Raw genomic sequence first — 27,967 nt, 5'->3', positions numbered from 1 at the left:
TATTAGCATTAAAAAACACTATTTACAAAAATGTGCCCTTTTTGTAAGATATGAAGTTTTTGTATCATACCCAGCCTCACTGTTGCTGAGTGTCTCTGGGTATGAGCCCAGACATCCAGTTATAGAAGAAGGAAAAACAGGAGTTTGGTTTCTTTGGAATTTCAGAATCTTCTGGAAGCAAATTATCACAGCTTAATATTTAGTCTTATCATTGACAACTGAATGACAAGTTCCATCATCAAACTGTGAGCAGGATTTTCATAGCATTAAATATTTGAAATAATGTCCTTTGTACAAACAGGCTGATGTACTTAGTCCCGTTGTATCAAGATTTCGTTCTTATACTCAGTGTTTCTGAAGATCAGGACTGTGAAAGAACAGGCAAGAATTCTGATTCATCTTTACATGCCTTGACCTCTTTTGCGGGCATCAGATAAAGGAGATTTTTCCAGAACCTTGAGTTATAAGACAGAGATTGATCAGCTTTCCATTTCAGAACTCTGTGAGATTTCAAAAGCTTTAGTGATTCAGGCAAGAATGTGAAATCACTGACAGATGCAAATTTAATTAAGATAATTTTTATTTTCCTTTCCACTAGTGCTTCATGGAGTCCACTTTCAAGTTCATACCGTACTTTATTAGACATATAACTTTTACTGAGGACAATGATTAGCCTACGGCTTTTCTCTATTAGTGAGTGGACTTCGTCAACAACAGCTGAAAATGAAAGATAAAGCATATTAATGAAAAAGAACAAAAAGGGTGGGTCTGAAATAAAAATATTTTATGGATATTAACTCATTTGATCATTGTAATTACCTCATGAAGAAAGTTTTGTTATCACCACCACTTTACAGATGAAGACATCAAAACACAGAGGAGTTAAGCAGTTTTCCCAGAGTCACACAGCCAGTCCAAAAGATGATATACTAAATTAGGAACTGGTTCTGCTATACAGAATATTCAAACAAGGTATTCTTATATATGGTGGGACATTTCTAGATTAATGCCTCATGAAGATGACAGCTCTGGACCCAGTTCTGAGGATGGAAGGCCCATTTATTTTTCCAAAGATTCAGAGAACTGGGCAGGAGATTTAAGACACCAGGTCTGAGACAGGATGCTTTCAGAAGCAGTGTAGCTAACAATTTCTTTTGCTTTTGATTATACTGATTTAGCTGCTTATTTCTGGTGTAAATTATCAAACTCATTTGCTTTTAAGGGAAAACAGCATAGTCTTTTGTAAGACTAACCTATTTCTTTTTTTAAACAAGAAATACCTACACTGTTTTCTATTTAACATTTCCTTTCTTACCTCTTCCAGGCAGTACATCCCTTTCAAAAATACATAACTTATACCCAAAATGTTTCTCCAACACCCTGGGCAAAATCTCCACCGCAAAGGTGTGTTCCTCTCCGTTTTCAGGTTGACATTCTTTTAGGTAAGATACAAAAGCATCATAGGTTTTTCCATCTAGGAGATAAGGTTATTTGTTTTAATTAGTGTGCAAATAAAGGTTTATTTAAATCCAAATTTGAGTGGAAGTCAAGAACAATGAGAAAAGAATCACTGGAAAAGAAAAGTTGAACCTAGTATCCTCAAGATGTATATATTAAATATTTGTGATTCTTTTCATATTGATTACTCTTCAATAACACTGTTTAAAAAAAAAAAAAAACCAAAGACATGTTTCTGACAGAAAACAATCTACAGCTAAAAGAATAATTAAACTAGGAAATTTCCAAATTCCTTCAAATACTCTTTGGTTATGTGATTTTTTTTTTTTTTGGGCATTATTCTTTATTTCTGACGTATGTTGTCAAAAATAAGAAATCAACTGAAAGGCAAACAAAAAAATAAAAACTTTACATGTTAATCATACAAAGCAACCAGTTAGCAAGTGGATTTGTTTAAACATATACATTAAGATTTTCACCATTTGACACCACGGAGGAATAGAGAAAAATATAAGATATACATCAGGGCATTAAAGGTATTTAAAGGAGCTCAAATATACTCACATTCCAAAAACTGAAAGCAAATGTCATCTTGGTTCACTCAACTCAGTTCTACCACCACCCCAGTGTTTACCATCAAAATAACCCACAGAAAGTGAAAATAGAAACAGAAATGAATTGAACACTGGACAGTGGGAAAAGACAATAGAGACATTGAGACAATATGCCATTGGTACACATGCTATGGGATATAAAAAAATTATATGCTACTACCTGTAATAGGAAAACTTCCCCTCTATTTCATGATTTTCATTGATGGTATTATGCTTCTTGCTATTTTTAGATAAAGAAACAATTTTTGGATGGCAATGAAAACAAATTCAAGCAAATAGTATAATTTTTTAGATGTTTTGTGTTTTGAACTATGTGTGACCTGCACAAACATACTTACAAACACAAACACACACACATAAACACACACACATAAATACAAATGATAACAAAAGCCATGGATAATTATTTTGAACATTGAGAACTTTTAATCACATTTAAAAATAGGAAAACTGAGACCTACAGTCACCAGTTAGAAAGAGTAGACAATGTGTGGAAAAAAAAAAAAAGAAGCAGCAGTGGATTTTGGGAAAAAATGGATGACCCTCAGGCGATTGTGTTAGATGAAATAAGTCAGAAAGTGAAAGGCAGACACGGGATGGTCTCACTCATGTGTGAAATATAAATAACAAAAAAATGTACACAGGTAAAATACACCAAGAATAATTCTTGATCTCAGTGAAAAAATCAAATAGTTATCAGAGGGAATAGGGGGAGGAGGAAGGGCTGGAGAAGGGCTGAGTGAGGGAGGCAGAGGGGTATTGGCAGGGGTAGTAGTTTGGTGGAGGGTGAGTGGCACATGAGCACATATGGAAGAGCAAAAATGTAATGCCAACATTAAATTTTAAAAGAGGAAAGAAATAATAGTTAATAAAAAAATGGCAATTTATGGATTAGAACCCAGAACATTTGACTTGCAGTTCCAGGTTCCCACAGGTACATCATGCAGCTTCCTTTGCCAGGTTAAAGTAATGACCCATATCTAATGCAGTTCAATTTAAATGATCTTTGTTGAGTGTGTGTATTGCAAAGGTCCCCAGATGGTGTATGAACAATGATATTCAGATACACAGGTATGCAGTCCCAGGGCTCACACACCTCATAGGACAATTAGAAGAACACAGCAAACATAGAAAAAATCTTGGCAACAATAAGTGAGAGAAAATGTGGCATAGATAATATTCACAATGGACGATACATGACATTTTTTCCTAGGGAAAATGTCTACCATACGTTTAGCAATATTATAATCAAAATAAGATGAAGATAATCATTTCTTTATTGAGTTTCTAATGAAACCAAAAGACATCCTAGTACATTAACATTTATCACCTGTTAATGTTTCATCTTTTCTCATGAAATGTCTGCAAAATAGCACCAAGTCAACTCTATAAATGACACCCACAATCACTAGGCACACAACTGCCACAGAGGCCAAAACAGCTGCGATCATCCCTCCAGTGAAGACGTGGCCTGGGATGTCCACCAGTTCTGCAAGAAAAAAAAAAAGAAAGTGGGAATAATTAATCCAGGAAATGTTATCAATACCTACCAGCATCACACTGCAACTTTCAGTTTTGACCTCTTCTACCCACCACATGTCTGTGTGGCTCTGCAGTCCAGCCTCTAGTGTGGAGTGGAGATCCTTCCCCAATTCAAAAAAGTTAAAATGTATACCAGGCTATTCAGCCATCTGAACCAAAAGCATAGGGTAGCCTATATCTGTGGAAATCAGATCTCTAAGATGAACAGATACTGGGGTGAAATGCAGAGCTGCCCACACACGACAGCAGCTCACAGCCTGAGCGCACAGATGGAGGTGAGTCTGGATGAGCCCTGGTTGAGATGGGCTCCCTGCCTGCTGCCTCCTCTTGCTTTGTGTCTTGGGAAATGTCGCTGATTCCCTTCATCTTGGTGTCTTCATCCATAATATAGAGCTAGGAATATCTGCTGCTTCTCTTAGAAGGTTAATGTTTTGGGAGATTTAGTGCCTGGCACACAGCTGAGAATTTTAGCATCTATTTTTTTCTAAAAGTACACTTAGAAAAAAAAAAGGTTCAGTTAGTGCTCATTATGAACAATCTGAGAAAATACTAAGTAGTTTATAGGATATGATAATTTTTTTGGCCACTGATAACATGATCTAATATTTCCTCCTGGGTTTTCTTTCAACCCTGAAAATAGTTTAGTAATTGGGGTTATATGATAATCACTCTTCATTGCATAAAACTAAATCATGAACACTTCACTAGTTCTTTAAAATTATAATTTATAATATCCTAATCTCAATTTTAGATTGATTGTAATTTTTCATAAATACATATAATGCTGCAATGAACATATCCATGAAAGTTTATTCATACTTTTATTGGTTTCAGAAGCAATTTCCAATTGTATGGGGTGTATTTCCAGATCAAAGAGTATAAACATACATAAACCTCTTGACATCTTAGACTGCGTATTTTTTAGAGATGATTTTTCTGATAAAATTAGCTATTAGGATGTAAGTAGGCAAACAGAGTTCCTGAATAAGTGAACTCTGAATATAGCCAGGCCCTGAAATTTCTGAATCCTCAAAAGGTCAATATATTATATAAATACACAAACACATATGTTCACACCTGCAGGCACACTCCTCTAGAAATAATGGTGGCATGGAAGGCACAACCCTCCTGTTTACATTAGTGAGTGCAGCAGAAAAAGAAGTGATCAGGGTAGAGGTTTCTAGGTCTGGGCTAGAACTGTCATGGGTTAATCCAAAGGGACAGATGACTGGTGGCTAACACTAGAAAAATAGGCAAGGCCATGGATAAACAAAACTAATGAAAGTGAAGGTATTTCCATCACAGACTCAGGTATGCACATTCACAAGCGGTAGGGATTCCTGTAGAAGGTAAGAGGACAGATTTCAAGGTTGTCAGGGCTAAATTTTGATATTTTTAATTGTAATATGTGGGGTATGTTTTTTTCACCTGTAAAAGCTTGTAAAATTCAAGTTAAATAATGGTAAGAGTTCAGCACAGAGTCTCTCATATAATAGACATATAAAAAATAGATGTGAATTATTATTATGATTGCAGTGCTAGAGTGCTAGCCTCAGAACAGGTGTACTAGGTAAGTTACAAATGGTACCCAGGACAACATATCTACAGAGGTGATGTCTGGCCTTCAGTCCTCTTTGCCCCTCTTCTGCAGTTTCTCAATAAAGCTAAGACAGAGATCTCTCTCTTTATCTGTATCTTTGTTTATTTCATCTCTCACTATCTCTGTAACTGTCTTCCTTGGTCCTCCTGTCTCAAAGTGTGTCTCTATTCTCTGTCTCTTCTTATTTTGTCTCTGTGCATCACTCTTTGTGTCTCTCAATCTCTGTTTCTTAGAACCTAACTTTTCCTACATATCCAGGTAGTTAATAGCCCAGATTGGCAATGACCAGTGACAAAAGGAGAATAGCATTTTGGTCCTAGTCTCAGATATTTACTAGCAGTTATTGGGTCAAAGACTCTAGAGGTTATACTTTTCTGATGAAGGATGGAAGTGGAAGATGCTCTTTGGACCTATGTTCCATCTGGTGGGCACTGAAGACTAAGAGTCTGCTGGTCTGAGACATCAACTATTCACTTGACAAATCCAGGAGTCCCTTAAGGATGGGAGACCTTGGTCAATTTTTTTTGAGTGAAAGACCATGCTTAAAATTCCCAGTGTCAGGGTCCAAGATGAGGCAGGCTGGAGGAGGCAGCAATTACATGCACTAACATTGGCCCCTTCCTACAACAAGCCACAGTGTTCCTCTGGTTGCTCTGCTTGTAAAAAGGATGCTCTGACTCTGTTCAGCACAGCCTTCAACCACCAGCTTCTACATTCCCACGATCCACCTGTCTCCCTGCTCTGGACTCCTGATTTCTACATAGGATAGTTCTATGACTGAGAGAAAAAGAATAAGCATAGTTTTTTCATTCTATTTGGGATAGGCCATGGGGTTCCAGCAAAGGCTGAGCACAAATTCTGCCACTGAATACCTTTGACCCATCTAAATTACTGTACCTCTCAGGAGCCTGGTTCTTAGCTTATAAAATGAGGGAGTAATGAGCTTTGAGGGATCTCTCAGCAGCAACAGTTTAAATTTCTACAAAGTTCCAAAAATAGAACTTTCTCCCACCTTTTTTCAACAAGATGAACATTTTGGTATCTATGCCTTCCGTACTGAGAACAGTGCAATTATATGAGACATTTAGATTTTTGTCATTGATATTCTCAATTATTAATATTTTTGAAGCCTGCCATTTCCCTTCTTTATCCCTGTAAGAGAGGAAAATAATTTAGCAATAGGTTAAATTACCTGTGACATTATCCCAAACATCCAATCAGTCATTCAGGAGTCTGGTGATTTTATATCATATGTATATTATTCAATATGCCCTTTACATAGCACAGTGAGTATTACCACATATACATACTGAATTTTTGATGCTTGTTCTTCACGTGTATTGTTATCCTGAACGTCCCAATGAATTAAGTCACCTTTATTCAAAGAAGCAGAGCAGTTGAGCCTCACTTCTTGTCCTAGGTAAAATTGACAACCAACATTCTGATTTTAGAAATTCAGATTTCCCAAAGGTTTAAAATGAATATAATCAACATATGTTGACCTCATATAAAATGTAATATAACAGAAAGAAAACAGATATGCCTTGTTTTTAAATTTCAAAAAGAATATAAGGCAGAATAATTAGGCAGTAGTCACAAGTCATCACCAAACTAGGAATTATTTATATTAGTAATTTAATAATTAAATTATTTTAAAAGAGAATGTCCAGTGAACTTCATGTTCAATATGTAATTCATAGGTAGTATCAGATCAACATTCCCACAGCAACTTCTAGAAAAACAAAATGAGTAAGACACAAAATATTTAATGAAAATAGCTAAAAATTAAAGAAATCAAACTATAGGGAAAATAAAGGTAAACAATTAAACTAAAAGGTAAGTTGGAATTGCCAGCCATTTTATTCCCTGGTGGAATTTGCTTTAGTTTATACAATAGAAGAAATCTTATAAAGAAAAGAGAGTCCAGTGAATATTTTAATAGGATTTTGCTAAGGGCTTAGGTAGTATAAGAGACTGCAAAGACTTAATGAGTTCTCCTGCTTTCTTATGGTATTTAGAAGTGCCACAGAGGGAAAGCCTAAAAAGACACATGATCTCTCCCCACAGATAATCAGAGATGAAAATAAAATTGAATCTAACAACCAATGAACCAGTGAATGATAAAAGGACATCTTTAAAGTCCAGAAAAAAAAAAACTGCTAACCTATATTTCTATATTGAAAAAAAATATTCTTCACAAGTTGAGACAAAGACATTTTCAGATAACTAATATCTAGAAGATTTACTACCAACATTGCACACACAATTGCCCAAGAAGACTTTTCAGATTCAAGAAAAAATATGTAAATGAAAGCAAGAAAATACATGAACAAATGAACAGCACAAGACAGAACAAATATTTGGGTAAATATTAATTGGTTATGCCGATCTCTTGTGATATTTATAGTAAATGCAGGAGAGAATATATAAATTAATAACTCAGATGAAGAGGATGAATGAAATTAACTGCTGTAAGGTTCTTAATGTTTGTGACATTGACATTGTAACTGTATAATACATACATTTGTCTTATTAAGACAAGGGTACATATTGTCATCTCTAGGGGAACTACTTACTAATGAAGGACACAAAAAAATACAACTAACTGGAAAATACAGAGGATTAAATAAAGAAAAATACTTTATTAATTCAAAAGAAAAGGCGGGATAAGAGGAAAATAATAACACGAGACACTTGGAAAATAGGCAGAAAATCAATTCCACTGGTAATCTGTTAAATGTAAATGGATTAAACACTAAACAGATGGGATTGCTAAAACAATCCAAATACATGCAGTTTATATGAGCCACATTTTATGTATAAGGACAAAGAAATGTTAAAAGCAAAAAGATGTGGGGAAAAAGTCATGCCAATCCTAAGCAAAAGAAAGCTGGTGTACCTATTTAACATTAGAGAAAGCGGGCATTGAGGAGAGAAGTATTACCATAAAGAGACAAATTTCATGAGAAAAATTGCCAGTTCAATAGGCATCATTCTGTATGTGCCCATAAGGTAATCTCAACATATATAAAGCAAAAATTGACAATACTAAACAAATTAAACATCATAGTTGAAGATACTAACATAGAACTCTCAGCAACAGGTAGAGAAAGCATATAAAAGATCCCCAAGGCTATAGATGTATGATTTGAACAATGCCATTAACCAAATTAGCCTAATTGAGATTTAGAGTATGATAAAAACCAAAATTTGTAGAATATATACTTGTTTCAAATGCACTCAGAATATTCATCCAGATCCACTATATTCTGTTCCTTAAGCAAAGTACAACAAATTCAAAAGAATGAAGTGATAAGAGTATAGAATATTGGACCATAATGGTACTGAACTGGACATTAATAACAGAAAAAACTATAAAATCATGCAAATGTTTGGAAATTAAGAAACTTAAATAATCCATAGATGAAAGAAAATAATCACAAAGAAAATTTTAATAAATGTTTTGAACTGAGTAGGAATGAAGACATAACATACCTATATATATTGAAAACAGCTAATACAGTGATAACACGGAAATTTAGAGCTTAAAATACACATACTGCATGAAATGAATTCTCTAATACTGAATATTAATTGTTTATCTCTCCATGTTAACAAACTGGAAAAAAAGAATTGCAAATTAAACCCAAAGTGAGAAAAAAATTAATAAAGAAAAGGAATGAAAATAGAAAACGGGAAAAACATAAATATAATGGCAAAGTATCAGAGACACATTGGGAATGAGTAGTCATATAAATAACTGCTAGGCAAGCTGTGGTCAAAAGATGTGGACTTTCAAAATAAACATCAGACACTTGAATCCCAACTCTGTCACTTTCCAGTGGTTTGACTTTTTACAAATTATAATTACCAGCAATGGTAATTGACTCCCTAAAGTAGAAATAATATCCCTCCATGTTGCTTGGAGGATTTCATTCAATATCGTATTCCTATTACCCCACACAATATCTGGCTTAACATATATGGATTCCCCTTTTCTTTCATTCCTTTTTTTTTTTTTTGAAAGGAATAGCTTAACAGGGCATGTAGTTTCAATGCACTGTCAGTTCAGTCATTGATTCAAAATGATTCAATTAAACAAATATTCAAACCACATAATGGGCTTGAATCATTTCTCCAGAGTGTTTTGAGTTTTCATATTGAGGATCACCAAGAGTTACTAGAGAAAAGCCATCTACACAGCTACTAAAACCCTAGTCTACAAACCACAGTTCCATTATCTTTTGAACAGACTGTTTATTCTAAAAAATGTCAACATTCAAACAATGACAGGCTTTTCCTGCCTTTGTAAATATTTTTCACTAAATATGGGATATGTCATGCATGCCATATCAATAAACAATGAATTAGAATTAACCTAGGAAGACTTAAGTATGTCCCCATTCATGCATGGTGAATATAAGTATGTAAAAATATACCTAATTCCACCTTAACATACTCAGGATTTGGTCCATGAAGAGCTGGACTTATAAGACTGTGACCTAAATGTCAGAAAAGAAAAAAATGCATTAGCGTTGCACGGAGTTTCTCAAAAACAAAAATTTGTTATAATGTGCTTATCCCATGTAACCAAGAATCTAATAGTCATCACTTTACATTCACTTTAGTTGTATTTCCATGAAATAATCATTGCAACTGATATTGTTTGTTGTTTCACTGTCATCAATGGAAAGTTCACAGTTATGATGACGGAAGCAAAGGTTAGAGAGAGAGATTTGAAGATGCTACTCTGTTGACTCTGAAGATGGAGGAAGTGGAACAAAGCAAGTAGTACAGTGGCCTCTAGAAGCTAGAAACGACAAGAAAACCTATTCTCCTCTAGAACCTCCAGAAAGATTGCAAGCCTGCTGAAAGCTTGATTTTAGCCTAGCTGTGTTCATTTCATACTTCTCACCTCTAAAGCCATATGATAAAATTATATTGTTTGGAGGCACTAACCTTGTGATAATTTCTACAGCAGCAGTACATGGTGTTCAGCTATATATGTGGATGACAAAGTGAAAAAAATTTTTGTGGATGCAGAAGAGCTCTTGTAACTATGCATCCAGCATGTTTTTGAATGAACCATCACAGGAATTTTACAGATTCCAAGATGATGGAAAAGAATATCTAAGGAAGTCACCTGTCTTCGAATATTGAAAGGAAATATCAATTTGGGGAATCATACTTTATTTGTGGCATTGCTGAAATCAAACAAAAACCACTTGGTAGAAGGATAAGAAGGCACATTTGGACTTAGAATAAAATGCTCAACAATCAAATACTAAAATTTGGACCAAGATGCTGTATAACTTGATAATTTCCTTAGTAGCTCACAAAAAGGCACATAGTGATGAAATAGCAGCAGTGCGCATGAAGAACATCTTCACTGAGTGGGGTTTAATTAAATTACTCTGAGGTCTCTGTCACTCTAAAATTCCAGGCTTCAATTTTTCTGGTATATATCATCCAAGTTCTTCATAAGTTAGATTAATAGTCACACACCAAGCTGCACAACTCCTGTGCTCCTTACACCCTGCTATCACAGTGTCCTTCCACAGCAACCCCCGCTGCCTGTCCACATCTATTATTCTCAGCTTCCAAGATCCATCTCTTTTTCTTCCTCCAGACCCCTTCTGTGCCTTTAACATCTCCCAGATGACTCCACTTCCATGTACAATATTCCCTCTGTCTCACTCTGGTCATCCTTGACTTTAATCAAATTCCTTGTGAATAGTATACTTTCATATTTTCCTGCTTCCCTTACCTCCCAATAGCCAGTACAGTTTATCGAATATAAACATCCTCAGTAAATTTTTGTTGAGTGAAAATATATGTAGCAACAAAAGATTCCACGATTTACTCAAATACCAATCAGCTCTTTTAAGCTGATTCATGGGAAGTTCACCTCTAGAAAGTTTCATTTACTACTTCCCAGAAGGCTTTTCAGAGAGGTGAATGATGCCAATATGATTTTGACCCTTATATTTGAAATAATGTTGTGGCTATAGCTCCAACTAAGTTGCTTCTGGTTTCCTATATCACTTTAGAAGAAAGAAAATATCTGTTTTACTAAAATAGTTTCTTCCAGATTGTACAATATCTCTTACCTCCAATTATTGTGATATTAAAGGTTTTGGAGACATTAAATAGTTTTCCATTGTGATCAACAGAAAAAACGCAGGTGTAATATCCCTGATCTGTAAAGTTTGCATTCTTCTTTATGTGTGAATCTTCACTGTCTTTTATCTTCATGCAGTCCTGTTTTTTTTTTTAAAAAAAGTTAACATATTCTATGTAAAAGCAAAATCTATCACAATGATTCAAGAAACAGTATGTATCATTAGAGGAAAAGAAAACCAGAATGAAATACAGCAATTTCTGAGTAAGTGTTCTAGTGATTTGGCACTGTTTCTACTGGACCAATGCAATACAGTTCCATTACTTAATCGCTATATCATTATCAATACACAAGGGAAATAGAATATAGAGGCATTATAGTCACCTTTATCACTTTCTTTGAATCTTTTTCTTTTTCTTTTTTTAAAGATTTATTTATGTATTTATTTATACAAGCACTGGGTACAGTCAGAAGTGCAGGAGGGTGAGAGAATTCACCAGAGCCAGAATGGGGAACAGAAAAGGCAGACTGACGAAACACACTGCTGAGGGGAGCAGCAGGCGTGGCAGAAGTCTGCATGCCAAGTGGGACCCTCGCTGGCGGTGGGGGGATCCAACCAGTGCAGCAGAGGCTGCGGGCAGCTTCGCAGCCCAGCGCTCAGCTCAACTACTGCACCACCAGGGGAGGCTCTGAATCTTTTTCTTACATACACTCAGAGGGGAGAGAAAAAGAGGGAGAAGGGGAAAGAGACAGAGAGAGAACAATACAAAATCCCAGGCCTAGCCTTGGTCAGAACTTTCTGCACAACTCTATTTTGTAACACTTTTAGTGTGATTCCATTAATTCCATGGATTGCCCATCCTAGGGGTGGGGAGTGGGTGTGGGGGCAGAATTATTCAGAAATGAATACCTAGCAGACTATTGGCCTGTTTGACATCCTCCATTAGAAAGCAATGGACTGATTAGAAAAATATCGAGACTATTCAAATCATATTCAAATATTAAAATGACAGACTCAAATATGGCTCTCTACCATAAATTTCCATACATATCATGGAAATTAGCAATAACAAAAAAATCACAGAACTCAAGGAAATATGGTGATCAGGTTCACGGGTGATATGGTGGTGGGAGAATGATGGGGACTATAAGGGTGTAAGAAAAAAAATTAACTAACAAAAAAGGTTTAAAATAATGCTAAATGTGTGAAGCACTAAGATTAGGAACTGAGATTATGTTGTCTTTAGCTTTTCACAGTGGCCAATGTGGTATAATTAAGATTTGGTTAAATAATGTATTGTTGTAATTCCAACCACATAAAAGATATAATGTTTCCACAATAAAGCATGTTAAAAAAAAAATTACCTCCTTCAATCCTTTAATTAAGTCATTAGTAACACATAAAGAGGTTCTGAAGCAACCTAAGAACCTAGTGGGGAAATGGGAGTTGAATTGCTAACCTAGACCATGTGACACTGTTCTTGCAACTACCAAGCATGGAGAACTTCTGCCCAAAGACTTCGCATTCAAAACTGCAAAAGCTGGTAATAACTGGGACTGGCCCAAAGTGTGATTCAAACAGGCTTGTGTAGCACCCACATCTGTACCTCACATCAGTAAATTGATTTTGCCTAAGTTACATTTTTTATAATCCCAAACTATGTTTTCAAAGTCATACTAATTATCAAAGGCCATGTATTTCTATTTCCAGCCAAGTTCTTTATTGATGTAGTTTCCTTGCCCCTCCTTATCTTCTCTCCTTCCAAACAGGTCATGATCTATAAGCAGACTTAGAATCCTAAACCCTCCAGTCAACTGTCTGGCTAAACCATTCTTAATACCTGTATTTTCTAAATCTAAATGCCTACATGTTGGAATTTCTTAAAACCCAGTCCACTCAACTTCACAAACTTCATAAAACATTTGTATCTTTGACAGAAAACAGAGTCAAGTCAACTTGGGACTGACTCAGATGTTTGGAAAACATTTAGTATAAGTACTCTTCTTAAAAATCACAAGTAAACAGTGTTCAAGCAAAGATACAAACAAAAGTTTCTAGGAAATCATAAGTTGCTTCTTCTTTCCCAAGATCTTTCCAGACCACCTCCCCATAGGTCTTCAAAACTTCCATGACAGTTATGTCTTTCTGGTTTTTTTCCTATAGAAATAATATAATTTGTTGATGTATTTGTATATGTATGTATGCATACGATATACACATGTATAGAATATACATGTGATTGTCTCTATACATTTATATCTCATATCCATGGTATGTTCTAAAATAGCTCTTACAAGTCAACATGTATATATATATATATATTATATATATATATATATATATATATATCTGTAGATACATATACCCCTAAGATTTATCTTACATGAATGACATTCATCATTTTAATTTTATACATAAGGATGAAAAGTAGGAAAGTAAAAACGTCCAATAACAGGATTAGTTAACTGTAAGTATCTATACAATAGAATCTCATGCATGAAAGAATGTTTAACGATGTAAAGGAATAATCACAACATAATTTTTGGCAGATAAAAGAAATATATAGCAATAAACTATGCCACTTTTTAAAAGATGATGTTTACACATGAAAAAGAAATCTGTGGTTGGTGGAATTATGGGTGATTTTTCTTATCTTCATTATTCATTTCCCATCTTCTAACTTCCAAAATGAACTCATATATTCAGAAAAAATATATACATTGGGATTTAAAATTTTTAATACATGTAGCAGAAGAAAATTAAAATCCCTAAGCTAACATTCTTAAAAATTAATTACTAAAGGAGGAGGAAAAAGAAGGAAGGGCAAGGGAGAAGAGACTATTATCATTTGTTTAACAGTTAACACTAACATGGGGCAGGAATCCGGCTTCGTCCATCACACACAGAAGCTCATCCCGCAGCCGGGAGAGGGCACCGCACTCAGATGCCCAGCTGAACTGCGTGAGCTGACGTGGCCTCTATGTTGTGAAATCAAAGGTTCCTTCCCCTGGCATCAGACTCTCATTCTCGATTTTTTTTTTCCTTTTTCAGAGACATACTGCAGGGGAGGAGGAGGGAGAGGAACCAGAGGGAGGGAGGGAGGGAGGGAGGGAGGAGCACAGGGGACTGAGGTGATGGTGCACGGGTGCATTGGGGAAGGAAATTCTATGGGGACTACACCTGAGGGGGTGAGGAAGCAAATATTGTTTAAAAATGAACAATGATGTAAAACATAAATAATAAATAATATAATAAATAAATAAAATATTTCAAAAGTGTTACCTTATATACTACTGTTCGGTAGGCTAGGTTTTTATAATAACCAGGTTCACAGTTTACTTCCAAACGTTTATTAACTTCCACAGCTTTGCTCTTTACAATTTTTTCAGTAAAACAGCTGCTTTTGTTCCTTCCAATTACCTTTAATTGCCATTTATACTTACTATATCTGTGGAAAAAAAAGGTTGAAATATATTTTATAATTAGCACAAATATATATAGTAAAGATTTATTTTTATTTATGTATATAAGAACTGGGGTGTAGGCCAGAGGATTTACCACAGACAGAGTGGGGAGCAAAACAGGCAGCTCTGGGCCTCCCTGGAGGCTCAGCGGTTGAGCGCTGGGTTGCGAAGCTGCCCGCAGCCTTTGCAGCGCTGGTTTGATCCCTGTCTACTCCCAGGCCTCCAGAGGAGGGTCCCGCATGGCGCGCAGACCTCTCCTGCCACCCGCTGCTCCCCTCAGCAGTGTACTTTGGTCCTTCTGCCTGCTCTGCTCTCCGCTCTGGCTCTGGTGAATTTTCTCACCCTCCCGCGCTTCTGATTGTACCCAGTGCTTGTATAAATAAATAAATAAATAAACAAACAAACAAAAAAAACCGAAAGAGTTCTCCTTAAAAAAAAAAACAAAAAAAAAAAAAACCAGGCAGCTCTACTGAAATACACTGCTAAGGGGAGCAGCGGGCGAGATAAGAGAGGTCTGCTGCAACATGTGGGTTGCTCCCTGGCCAGGGATGGAACTCATGCTGTAGTGGTTGCCAATAGCTTGATAGCACTGTGACTTTAGCCCCTGTGCCACCAGGGAGGTCTCACAAAAATGTATTTTATAATTAGTACAGAGACACAGCAAGCAGAACCAATTCAATGAAATGTTTTCCCTTATGTTGGTATATAGAGATTCATTTATTGATGACTAAACCCTGTTCCTCTTCTTTTGGTTCAGTGCAGTGATAAATTTAACAATTTTCATGGGCTAGGGGTAGGAGGTGATAAAGGAGAAAACCTGAGCTGAGCAGTCCTCCACACACACACACACACACACACACACACACACACACACACACACACACACACACACACACCCTGCAGACCATAGAGATACCAGAACAGAAATTTTAAAACTTCAGTGATCTTTGGAGATGGGTAAGTTCAGAGCTTCATAACCCAAGATAGGAGAGATCTATAAACAAAGGCAGGTACTTGTTTTACAAATGTTTTGTCTATACTTTTTGGATTTTGTATTTCACAGGGAAGTTTATTCTGATCCAAATCACTGGGTCTAGATAGGGTAATGCATGGGTGCAATGAAGATGATTATTCCCTTATAAAAGAGGAGAAAGGCAAACATCAGGCAAAGTTAAATAGCTGGCTCAGTTCACACACCTGATAAGCCATAGGGGCCAGGATGCACAAGTTTGGCCCTGAAAAACAGATGTGCTTTTCACAATGCTATGTTTTCACAATAACGTGAATCTGACCCTTTCCTTTGGGTATAAATTGATACAGAACTGGGCAGGGATGGATGATGGGGGTCGGGGAAGTTGTGAGGAGTGGGACAAACTTTCCTAAAAATGAAAGGCAGTGGATCAACTGTCGTGAAACATGTTAGAGCCACCTGGTCTTTGGAAAGGATTCAAAATCCCATTAGCAGCTTCCTCTTCCGAGATGTTTCCTTGATTTCAGCCTCACTAAGCTGAACAGAGAAACACTTTCTATGTCTTGTTTACAAGGAATAGGGCACACCCACATTCCCATTGTATTAGACCACATTGATCTCTATTCCTCAAACCTCAATGCCTAACACTTAACAAATACTGACTGGCTGACACATCCATGTCCAAGACACTGAACTAGGAAACTTGCTATGAAGAGCAATGACCAATGAAGGGCTATAAGCATCAATCTCCACCCCCAACAAAGCCAAGTCCATCCTGGTTACAAAAGCCACTTCCGGCCACACTTGCTTCAGCAGCTTTAGTCTACTCTTTTGAGGACACTTACCAAGCCAAATTTGCTGCTTGTCACACTAGATCTTGATTATAGGATTTCTATGTGTTTTTCTATTTTCATTTATTCACTTTTATCATCAATTCTTTCTCTGCATTCCCTTTCTCTGAATGGATTTCCTCCTTAAAATTCCTCTGCCAAAGTTTCTTTCACCGCAAGCTTAATGTATCCACTAGCATTTGATTATTAACAATACATCTTTGGACAATTAAAGGATCATAGTTCTAATGGGAGGATTGCAGGAGTAGGGTCTGGTCATTGATGATCCCACATGAAATTATAAAGACTCACCTAAATCAGTGTGCAATTGCACTCACATGTGGACACACACATGTGGCAACAGAGGTTAGTGTTTGCCTGTTGCACTATATTAGTAAAGTTCTATATCTTCAGTGCTCCCAGGTATGCAAAGCAACCTGCTTTCATGCAAGCTCCCATTTATTTCCAAAAATATTGCCAAAGCTGCTCCTCCCATTATCACTTTAATCTCACATCATCCTTCATCCTCCAATAACTTCTGTCACCACAGTTACTGTGAGCCACCTTGTTTTTTTTTGCCTCTCCCAGCCTCCCCCTGTACTTCCTCACCTCTGTCTCCAACTGACTTTTGTAGTAACTACTTCAATTTACTCTGTCCTGTCCAGAAACCTTTGCTCATTCAAACCATGCCTTTATTCAATTAGGATTGGGGAGTTGTTCTTTTTTCTCTATTCCATTTATGAGTATTCATTCTTCCTTAGCTTGGTGTGAAAAGACCCAACGGTAAACCATTTCTGGAACCATCACTTTTAAAATGTGATTTAAAATTGGTTTTTAAAAAAAGTTCTCCAGTTTCTTTCTTACTCCTGCGAGTTTCTATGTATAAAAACAACCAAAATGACCTCAGGTTATGCAAAACTAGAAGGGTAACACCAATGTTTCACTGTGATTTCACACTCAACTCTCCGCAGCACAGTTGATAATGATCAGGACTCCAAAGATGCTCACTGTAGAAAGACACTCCTCTGACAGCACCGCAGCACCACACATCTACCGTTGAAGGCTGGCCTACTTTCTACAAGTGCTGCAGATCAATTCTCAAATCTCTTTCTCTTTCTCTGCCTCTTTCTCTCTGCCTATCTATCTAGTTATGTATCTATCTATGTATGTCTACAGAGCATGACATATATACACATAACACAAGTAAGTATGTGTATAACATTACAAATGTATGAGATAAACACTACATCATCAGTGTTCTAAGAGTCAATATCACAGAAGATCCCTTGTCCCAGTTACTCCAAATAATCTAACAAATATACAGAACCAAGTTCAATGATATCACTTACACATTCAGTTGACTGTTTTCATTTCATAGGAGTTATGATCCTTAATTATGAGTACCCAGACAGAATCAAGAGCTAAAACCAAGTCCTACCTGGGCTTTCCCTCTCTCACAGTGTAGGTTGTTGGCTGCCAATCACACACATTCTCCACTAGCCCTGCCACCTGGCTTTCAACAACCTCCTGAAAATTGGATTAGGAGAATTACCTACACCAATTCCAGCACCTCTCTCCACCTTGAGACTACTACTCAGGAGTCTGACATTGTTCCTGTTCCCCGCATGTTAATAACATGACCGCCATTTATTTCATTTGACTAGTAATTCCAGACAACAGGAACTGTGGAATTTTAAGTGAATTTCACTCAATCTTCACTTATCTTTGGTAAGGATTCCCTATAATAAGACATATTAAGGTAATTTATTTTTATTAAGATCATAGATAAACACAGGGGCAGCTTTTAACTTAGTTCTTCAATTATGAAGTAATCATTCCTTATTGTTGGAAGAGTAGAGGAAAGAACATGAAGGATTATCTGACCCCTCAGATTACTGTTGATTTGTTGAACAAAATCCAAGAGTGCTATGAAACAAACCAACCCAAAGTAAGGGTATACTCACCCTGTGTGGACACTATAATTTCCATTGTCATCCAACTCAACTGGCCAAAACTCCAAAACATAACCACGTGGAACAATTCTGGGTGAACTGTTTGAACTTAGCGCAATGTCTTCAGGAAAATTACTTTTGTACCATTTTATGGTGGTTGTTTCATTCGTGTGCGAAGAAAATGGGCAATATTTCAGATAGAAAGGTTCCCCTTCAAGTGCAGTAATGAAGTTACGCCAAGTACAACTTTCTTCAAAAGATCAGCAAAGTAAAAAAAAAAAAAAAAACAAAAAAAAAACAGAATGCAAACATGTTTTTTTTTTTTTCTTTTCAAAGGTTTAGGAAAATAAATTCAGTTAGTAAGAAAATTTTGAGAAATCTGTTGAATCTTGTATATTTTTTTTACTTTAACATCAATATTTCCAAACTAAGAGACAGAAAATCCATCTTTCCAACACTTAACACTCCTTCAGAATATAAATGAAGGCAACACTTCAAACAGATTTTCCCAAACAGGGAAGTACCAGAACTTAACCTACTGTAGCTACTGGACAGATAAATACAACATTTAAAAGAATATGTTACACAATATAATTTCTTCATAAGGAAACCACAGAAGTTATAGTGTAATCACTCAACCCAAAATATTCCTAATTGAGTCTCCATGGAAAGGGATCCATCTAGATCATCAGTAGATCAGTTGTCTCATCTATCTTGCTCCCAACCAGTCTAAGTCTACCTAAGCTAACCATTACCTCATTACCCAACCTGTGACTATGTATTTTCCCTCTTTGAGCTTGCTAGCTCTCTCTCATCCTCTCTCTCTCACCTCCTTCCTCTCTCTCTCTCTCTCTCTCTCTCTCTCTCTGCCCCTATTTCTCCCCTCCCATCCACTCCTCCTTTCTTCTGTGACCTCTTAGATTTCAAATAACACTAAGCAGATTTTCATCTCAGACAAAGGTAATTTACTTCATCATGTTCTTACTACATAAATTTGGAGGAGTAAATCATGTCTTTTTCTGTAATCCCATGTGAGTTTTTACTAGATGCCATTCTTCTGAATCTTTAATTCTCTGTGCCAAGGGCCCCAAATGGTTGGCAACTTTCTCAAGGAAAATTAAAAATCACTAACTATAATAAATTCAACATTTTTGTTAGACAGCTCCACATAAAAAAAAAAAAGTGAGACCTCAATATTCCCTCAAAACTACCAATGAAACATGTTTGTGAGTAATTATAATCACATACCCCAGGTACTGCAAAATGTGAGGGCCAGAAGCACCATGAGCAGCGTTCTGCCAAGCATGGCTTAGTGTCAGTGGTATCTGTGGAAATAACGATGCCTCATCAGTGAAAAAGATTTTTTAAAAAGAAGTGTACCCGTCTGTCCTTCAGAGGAGGTTGTAAAAAAAAAATTATTCTTGCATACAGACTTTAAAAATACTGGCCCTGAAAATTGTTATATCTTCAATAGAGTCACCAAATTTTCTCAAAATTGTCAGCCATGTATTTTTAAAGGTAATAAAATTTTAGACAATAAATTTCTACATCCATAAGAAATCCCTAATTCTCTAATTTCTCCAATACAATACAACTTTCTTGTCTCCAAGGTCAAACTTGTGGACAATGTCTAGAAGATCTAGCATGTTATGAATAGACAGTCAAAGATATATGAAGTATGTCTGACAGTTCTACATATGTGTGTGTATGTGAGAGATCCAGCTACTTTTGTCAATCACCACACCAAAATTCTCATCATGATCTGCATTTGTGGGATGAACTTTGAAATACTTTTTTCTTCTGCAGAACATAAATTTCTAAGTCAGGGACAAAGTCTTTTTTGTACATCACCTCATTGCTGAGGTACAGCAGGATGCCTCATACACAGGCAGCACCCACTAGTAGCTGTTCATGAGGAAGAGTGTGTGGATATGTGTCTGCATTAACACACCCTTATGTGTTTATTTCAGGGAAAAGGACATACGTTTCAGACACCTCAGTGAACTGAAATTGGCATTTTCCTCCAACCCTTTTTTAGCCTACTAACTACCAGAATAGGGGGAGGAAACAGTGCTGTTTCACAAACTGTCCTCTGTCCTTTCTTGTCACACACTGGGTTCCATCCCGTGGAGGGAGCAAAGCATGTTCCCAGAACTTGGTTTCTGGGTTTTCCAGTTTGAAACCTGAAAGACTGTGCAATCTTGCTCAATTTATTTGAAAGTCCCAAAAACGACTTGCTCATTACCAGGATGGACATAAAAAGGCCTCTATAGAACTACTCACTTATTAAAAGAGCTAGCATTTATGAAGCCTTCCTGGGGCCATGGTAGCTTCTCAAGCCCAAATAGTTCTCTCACCAACTGCCACTCACTTCCCATACTAGCTTTTTTTTTTTTTTTTTTTAAAAAGGACTGTTAATATCCAAATCCTGGATGAAATTTAAAGGCTAAGATACCAATCCATTTACGTCAGTCCTATGAGTAACATCACCAGGTATTTGATAATCAATAATGTAAAGACAAAAGGGATACGTATTTATGGAAAGTACCAACTTTTATGACCAAGTGAGAATGTGCCTATGGTTTAAAATCAATCCTCCCACTGCTCCCTCCCCCCACACACATGTTATTATTAACTCAATCTATTCTCTTACCTCAGGTAGAAAAAAATAAGTGTTACTTCCTCTGGTTAAAGTTGACACGGACTTTCAAAGGGCACTGCTGGCTCTTTTTAATTTTTCAAGATCTAAAAGATAAAATTATTATGAGATAATTCAGCATTCTGAGTTTCAGTATGAAACAAGATTCCAGTACACAAATGAGATGATATTTGCACAGCTTTCTGTGTGTATGTATATACATTTTAATGTACTTATTGTGGATTTAAGAGATTAAGATATTAAGTAATAGAAATATGACATTTTTCAAAATGTCATAGATACTCTAGTAAATATCAAAATATACACTGGAAGATACCAATAGTAAATTTATTGCATGTAGGAATATTTGGGGTACTTTTAGCACTACATTTGATATTTTTTTGCCATAATTTTTTAATCTCTCGCTCGCTCGCTCTCTCTGTGTGTGTGTGTGTGTGTGTATGTGTATCTTCTTCTCCCTCTCTTTTTTTTAAAAACATTTCTCTGATTCCTAAAGTACATATGCCCATTGTAGGACATTTATAAAATGAAGATTGAACAGAAGAAAAATAATTTCAACATGTCCAATCCTTTAGTGCGCTTTCTATATATTTCTATTCTATTTCTATATATTTTCAAATCCTGAAGAAGATGTTTAAGTAATTTCATATCCTGTAATTAATGAATGAGCACTTCTATGGATCACAGAAATCTGTTACCATCATTTTAATTACCACATGATATTCCTTCATATGGATGGCTATAATTGAAAAGATGTATTTAATTGAAAAATAAAAAAAGACATGACCATTTCCCAGGTAAGGCAGTATGGGTCAGATTTTGGAGCATCACCTGTATTCATAGCTAGACTTTAATCCTCATACTCCTCTTTACCAGCTGAAAAAATATAAGAAAACTGTGCCCCAATTTCTTTATCTATGAAAGGAAATAACAATATTAACTCCCAGAGCTGAAGGGAAGGTTATACCAGTTACTATTGCAGAGTCTGGGAAAAAAACAAGTATCACTTAAAAGTTAGTTAATATTACGTACCTACTTTTCTTGATGTTATAGCATGGGAGTACAAGAATGCATTTTAAACATAATTGCATACTACCACACCATATCCAGGATGTTGTAATAATTCATGCTCCCCAACATGCAAGATGATATCCCTGTATCACACCCAGGTAAGCACTGAGCATTGTCATTCTTTACATTTAATTAGATAGTCAAATAGGTAAAATAGCATCTCATCTTTTTTTTTTTTAATCTCAACGTATTTCTTTTACTATTCATAGTAATTACTAACTGACGTTGCTGTTTCATGTATATTTGCTTGTTTCTTCTTTGATGAATTAATAATGCATTAAATTCACATTTTTTTAGTATAAACGAGGCAAATGTTAATCATTATTTTTAGCCATTTAATTTTCTTTTCTTTTTTATAAAAGATTATTTTTTATTTATACAATAGCTGGGGTACAGATCAGAGGTGCAGAAGGGTGAGAGGATTCACCAGAGATAGAGTGGGGGGGCAGAACAGGCAGACCAACCGAAAGCACTGCTGAGGGGAGCAGCGGGCGAGACAGGAGAGGTCTGCCGCGTCACGTGGGAGTCTCCCTGTGCCATGGGGGAGGCCCTTATAGCCTTTTAATTTTCATTTTTACAGCCTTTTTTTTTTTCAAGATTGATTGATTTACACAAGCACGGGTACAGTCAGAAGCGCGGGAGGGTGAGAGAATTCACCAGAGCCAGAGCGGGGAACTGCGCGCCATGTGGGACCCTCGCCCGTAGCGGGGAATAGAACCGGCGCTGCAGAGGCTGCAGAGGCTGCAGAGGCTGTGGGCAGCTTCGCAGCCGAGCACTCAACTGCTGCGCCACCAGGGGAGTCCCTTTACAGCCTTCTTGTTATTCTTTTTGTCCAGTCTTTAGATGTTTAGTGTTTTTTTCCAGCTTGTTTTGGAGTTTAACTTTCAATTTCTCTTTTAAGTCTTTTAATACATGAAAGATATCATAGTTATAAAGTCAAACCCATCATTCTACTCTTGTGTGATTTTTTTCATTACTTCTAAAACATTCCCCTCAGCGAAGATATAAAATATTCCTTATTTTGTGGCTTTGCTTTTTTCTTTTTACAATTAATGTGCTTGTGAAAAAGATGAAGTCTAACTTACTCTTCCTAAATAGCTACTATTTCTCTGTAAATAATTAGCTTTGTCCTTTTCTTTTTTTTTTTAATAGAGGCATGTTTATTTATTTATTTATTTGTTTGTTTGTTTGTTTTGCTTGTTTATACAAGCACTGGGTACAGTCAGAAGCGCGGGAGGGTGAGAGAATTCACCAGAGCTAAAGCGGGGAGCAGAGCAGGCAGAAGGACCGAAGTACACTGCTGAGGGGAGCAGCGGGCGGCAGGAGAGGTCTGCGCGCCATGTGGGACCCTCCTCCGGTGGCCGGGGAGCAGCCGGGGATCGAACCGGCGCCGCAGAGGCCATGGGCAGCTTCGCAACCCAGCGCTCAACCGCTGCACCACCAGGGAGGCCCAGCTTTGTCCTTTTCTTATAGCTTGTTGATATCTTTGTTATAATGTATAAGGTCCCCCATGAGCACTCAGTGGAACTTAGCATTTTGCCCAAGTGTGAACATGCACATTCACACACACATACACACCCTTCTCTCTACACCCATCTTGTTTTCTTTTACTTTTCGTAGTAATCACTAATTGACTTAATTGTTTCATGCATGTTTGCTTGCTTCTTATTTGATGAATTAAATAATGCATTAAATTCACATATAGTTTGGGGTCCTAGGTGATCATCTGATCCACTGTTATATCTGCATAATCTTCCATCTCTGAAATGCTTCTTAACTCACGACACTTTGAAAAGTATGCTTTAACAACTGACAATTTTTAATTCATTTAATTAATTTTTTAATTGTGAAGTCTAGAGTACTCATTCTCACCTGGAACATAAAAAAACTCACAGTGATGTTTGGGGGCCCCAGACATCTGCAATACAGTGTGGGCATCCTGACTTCTAAAAATCTGGGTGATTGTAATGTGCAGCCAAGGTAGGGAGCACTAATATAGGGGACTTATTTGTATACTTAAAAGTAAATTTAATATAACTTAAATACATACATATATTTAACAATATTGAAGACAAATATATGTACATATAGGTATAGTGTAGGTATAGGTACAGGTAGGCATGTGTGTGTGTGTGTGTGTATATATATATATATATATATATACACAAAAGAATAATCTAACTATTGTTTTCTCATGTTCTTTATGCAGAGCATGAAGTTTTCTCTAAATAAAAAGGTTCTCTTCCAAAAATTGTATGCTTAAAGTAGAGTCACAAACTGATGACTCTCCAAAGTATCTTAAGAGTTGTGTCTTGTACCCCCACTCACCTGCGCTTGCTTTTAGATCCCACCTGAGCAAAGTGACCATTCGTTAGAAGATAATGCACAGCACCCCTGCTTATAGACTACTTCAAAGCTCTTTCTGATAAGGAAACTGAGATTTGACACACATAACTAGTGCTGATTGCCTCACTGTAAACCATTCTTACCAGCAACTTGTGAGGTAAACTGCCTTGATAAAAATCATTAACACCAGTGATTTTTAAAATATCAATCTCTACAGTAGTCAATGTATAAGTGTCTTATTCAGATGTTGAGATGATAAAACAAACATATACACACTAAGAGAAAAAAAAATTTGTGTTGAGTTAGGTTTCTCAAGAGCAATGCCAAGAAAATCATTTCCATCTCACAAACCTTATCAGGCAAGTATAAGTTGCATTATCCATCAGGAGGTACTTTCCCCGCACCACTTATGTGGGCGCTGGCCCTGATACCTGGGCAATACTCCCCACCCTAGCTGCTGGTTCCTGCCACTGTTGCATCCTGACTCAAGGGTTGTCTTCTCAGAGAAGCTGTCCATCTACTACTGCCCCAAACAACCTTTGTCCAGCCTGCACCATGACTCCCACCACTCCAGCTCCAGGCCACCTGGACTCTCCTCTCCTCAGTGAGGCCCCAGAGCACAGGTGCTCTACCTTTGCACTCCGTGTTCCCAGACCAGTTGTTTCTGGCCTTGGTATGCTTTTGTCACACTGTCCCAAAACCAGCACAAACTCAGTTTCCCCCAATTTTGTAGCCTCCCAACCCATCCAAGGTCCTCAGACTGAGAAGCATGCCCCAGGAGGCAGCACTGCATGGCACCAAATGGGAGTTAGCGGAGGTCTCATAATGGAGTGAGGAAACACAATGAAATTACACAGTAGTCACAGTGTCCACATCTGTCTGTGACTGCCGGGTCACCAATCTATCTGGTAACTTCAATTCACCTTACTGGGTGTTCTAACTCCTAGAGACACCCCAAATGAAAAACAACAGGTTTGGATTCAGGAATGTCAAGAGTGAATCTGGGCTCACTTAATAGCTGGATGCCCTTTTGTAAATTGGTAAACACCTCTGTGTTCGAATAGTTCCTACCTCAGTTGACCTGTAACCCATAATAATAATACAGCTAAATAATAATAATACATCTAAATGTTTTCTACAGTGTCAGATACAGTCACTGCTTAACAAATGAAAATGTCACTTAATTTATGTCACTTTTCCAGGAAAAAATTGGGAATGTGTTAATCTGTAAAACCATACTAACAGAGAAAGTTGACAATATTCTCTCCACTCATTTGTGTTTATGTGTGAGTGCACTTGTATATCTATACATAAACATATACTTATACATATTACACACATAGCATATTATCATACTTTAATGTACGTATATACTTAATAGTTTTAAATTGTATATATTTACATATACAAACAGGTATATATAATAGCATACTTAGCTGATCTTGTTTCAGAATCCCTGCCACTGAGGCTGGGTTGCCCCCTGCAGGGAGGGGCTACTGCAGGGAGAGTAGAGAATACAACAGCAGCAAAGAAGTGAGCACCTGTCCTTACCTTCAGATGGCTGCTCCAGGCTCGGACAGGGATGGTTTCTTCCTTCACAGTGGAGGCAGGAGTGCAGAAAGATAGAAACAGCACTTCCTCCCCTAGGATTGTGTAACTAGACATGAAATAGAGGAGCCACAAGTGGGGACGGAAGTGTGACTAAAGAAATGAGGCAACTAAAGAAGTTTTTTTCAAAGAAAGGAAGGAAAAATAGAAAGTAAAAGGACGAGTCTGCCAGGTGGCAGAAGCTGCGGGTAGAACGCTGCTTCTAACCTGGATGTTGGGCGGGTGGGAGGCGGGATCTGTGCTGCTCCTGGTCAGGCTTGCCCAGATCCGGGTTGCGCCTCCGGGGAGGCTGTTCCCGGTGGGGCGATGCTCCCAGTGTGAGAGTGCCCCTGGGGGACTGAGGCTGTAGTCCTAGTCTGAGGTTCTAGGTGGGGGTGGCCTTGCGCATCTTGCAGCATGCAAGGGGTGTGGGCTCCTCCACCTGAGCGCCCCACCTGCGAGTTCCCGCAGCTACTCCATGGTCTTGGCAGTTGAGCGCAGGAAAACCTCCGGTGTGCGCCAACACTTACCAGCGGGGCGGTGCCCTGGTCCGGAGCGCTGGGGAGGTGAGTGGAGGCCCAGTGCACGAAAGGCCTGGAGGTGACACACCCGTGCTCCTCCAGTGCACCCTTCAGGTCACCGTGGGCAGCACACCCGAGAAAGGCGGGGGCGCCTGGACAGGGGGGATCCAGTTGCCCAGGGCTGAGAGGCCGCGTCCGTGATTAAGAGGAAGCACCTGGGGCGGGGCGGGCCTAGACGTGCGGGGCGGGGTGGGGGTGGGGCGGACCCCAAGGGGAGGACCCGGGAGGCCAACCAAAGGTGTGGAGGTGGTGAGTGTCTGCAGTACTCAGACCAGTGCCTAAGACGGTGGGAGGGGTTCTCTGTTGAAAGGTAGCGGACAGGCGGGTGGGGTGATCGGGACTCAGAAGTGCTGAATTGAGCTTTTAAAATGTTTAGAAAAAAAGGAGAACAAGTGTTTGTAAATTTTATAGTGTGGTAGAAACCAGGATAAATGTTTAGACTGCTGAGTAGTTGGATCGCTCAAGCAAAAAATAAGAATAGAACCACCGTTGACCTACAGGGAAAAAGGTTTAATGAGATTTTCATCCAAGCGAAATAATTCATCATACAGTAAAAGAGAAAAACCATATATAATTATCTCAATAAATGCAATTTAAAAAGCATCTGACAAAATTCAACACCCTATCTTGATTAATAATGCTTGGAAAACAGAATAAAAAGGCATAATCTTAATCTAATAAAGAACATCTATGAGAAACCTACAGGTAGCTTCATAATTAACAGTGAAACTTTTTGGTTTTTCCTAAGATTGAGACTACGACACAGATATTCTCACCTAGGGTAATCATTTTTTAATAAGCAAAGAAATAAAAATTGAAGGCATATTATATTTACCCCAATTTTTTTATGGCACTATTCACTTAACTAAAATATGGAAATAACCTCAGAGTCCACTGTAGATGATTGAAGAAAGAAGATGTGGTACATATACAAAATGGAACACATTCAGAAAATGTAAATGTTTACTGAATACTCACAAAGGAGCGTATAGTATAGATCCTTAAAATATATTTAAAAATATAAAATATGAGGTAAACCAAAAACAAAAGTATTATGGAGCCAGGAAGAGCTTATTATAAAATCCATGTAATAATGTCTATATATTTGCTATAGAAAGATCCCAGATGTGGCTCTGTACTTTCAAGTAGATTTGTACAGAGGGAAGTAAAA

The 27,967-nt window shown here is 37.4% G+C and overlaps 1 protein-coding gene across 1 annotated transcript; it reads right to left on the bottom strand.

Annotated features, from left to right (window-relative positions):
* IL18R1 (interleukin 18 receptor 1) lies at window positions 1-26,853 on the bottom strand. The gene is made up of 12 exons (XM_037528932.2): window positions 26,746-26,853; window positions 21,206-21,297; window positions 19,801-19,877; window positions 18,565-18,802; window positions 14,619-14,784; window positions 11,325-11,475; window positions 9,654-9,716; window positions 6,525-6,630; window positions 6,227-6,366; window positions 3,403-3,561; window positions 1,316-1,474; window positions 1-717 (listed from the first exon to the last, which is right to left on the bottom strand). The coding sequence occupies exons 3-12, from the start codon at window positions 19,856-19,858 to the stop codon at window positions 362-364; spliced, it is 1,596 nt and encodes a 531-aa protein (XP_037384829.1). The 5' UTR covers window positions 19,859-19,877; window positions 21,206-21,297; window positions 26,746-26,853; the 3' UTR covers window positions 1-361.
* Window positions 26,854-27,967: the final 1,114 nt, after the last annotated feature.

Source organism: Talpa occidentalis, unplaced genomic scaffold (genome assembly GCF_014898055.3).
Source record: "Talpa occidentalis isolate TD23 unplaced genomic scaffold, MPIMG_talOcc4v2.1 talOcc4.5, whole genome shotgun sequence".
NCBI lineage: Eukaryota > Metazoa > Chordata > Mammalia > Eulipotyphla > Talpidae > Talpa > Talpa occidentalis.
This window is presented reverse-complemented; position numbering and strand designations above follow the sequence as displayed.

Excerpts from the sequence above, each read along its gene's own strand:
- IL18R1 (XM_037528932.2), bottom strand. The coding sequence starts at position 19,858 with ATGCTTGGCAGAACGCTGCTCATGGTGCTTCTGGCCCTCACATTTTGC. Across the intron at positions 1,475-3,402 it reads AAAAGATGAAACATTAACAG|ATGGAAAAACCTATGATGCT; the intron begins GTGATAAATGTT and ends CTTATCTCCTAG. Across the intron at positions 718-1,315 it reads GGATGTACTGCCTGGAAGAG|CTGTTGTTGACGAAGTCCAC; the intron begins GTAAGAAAGGAA and ends TTTCATTTTCAG.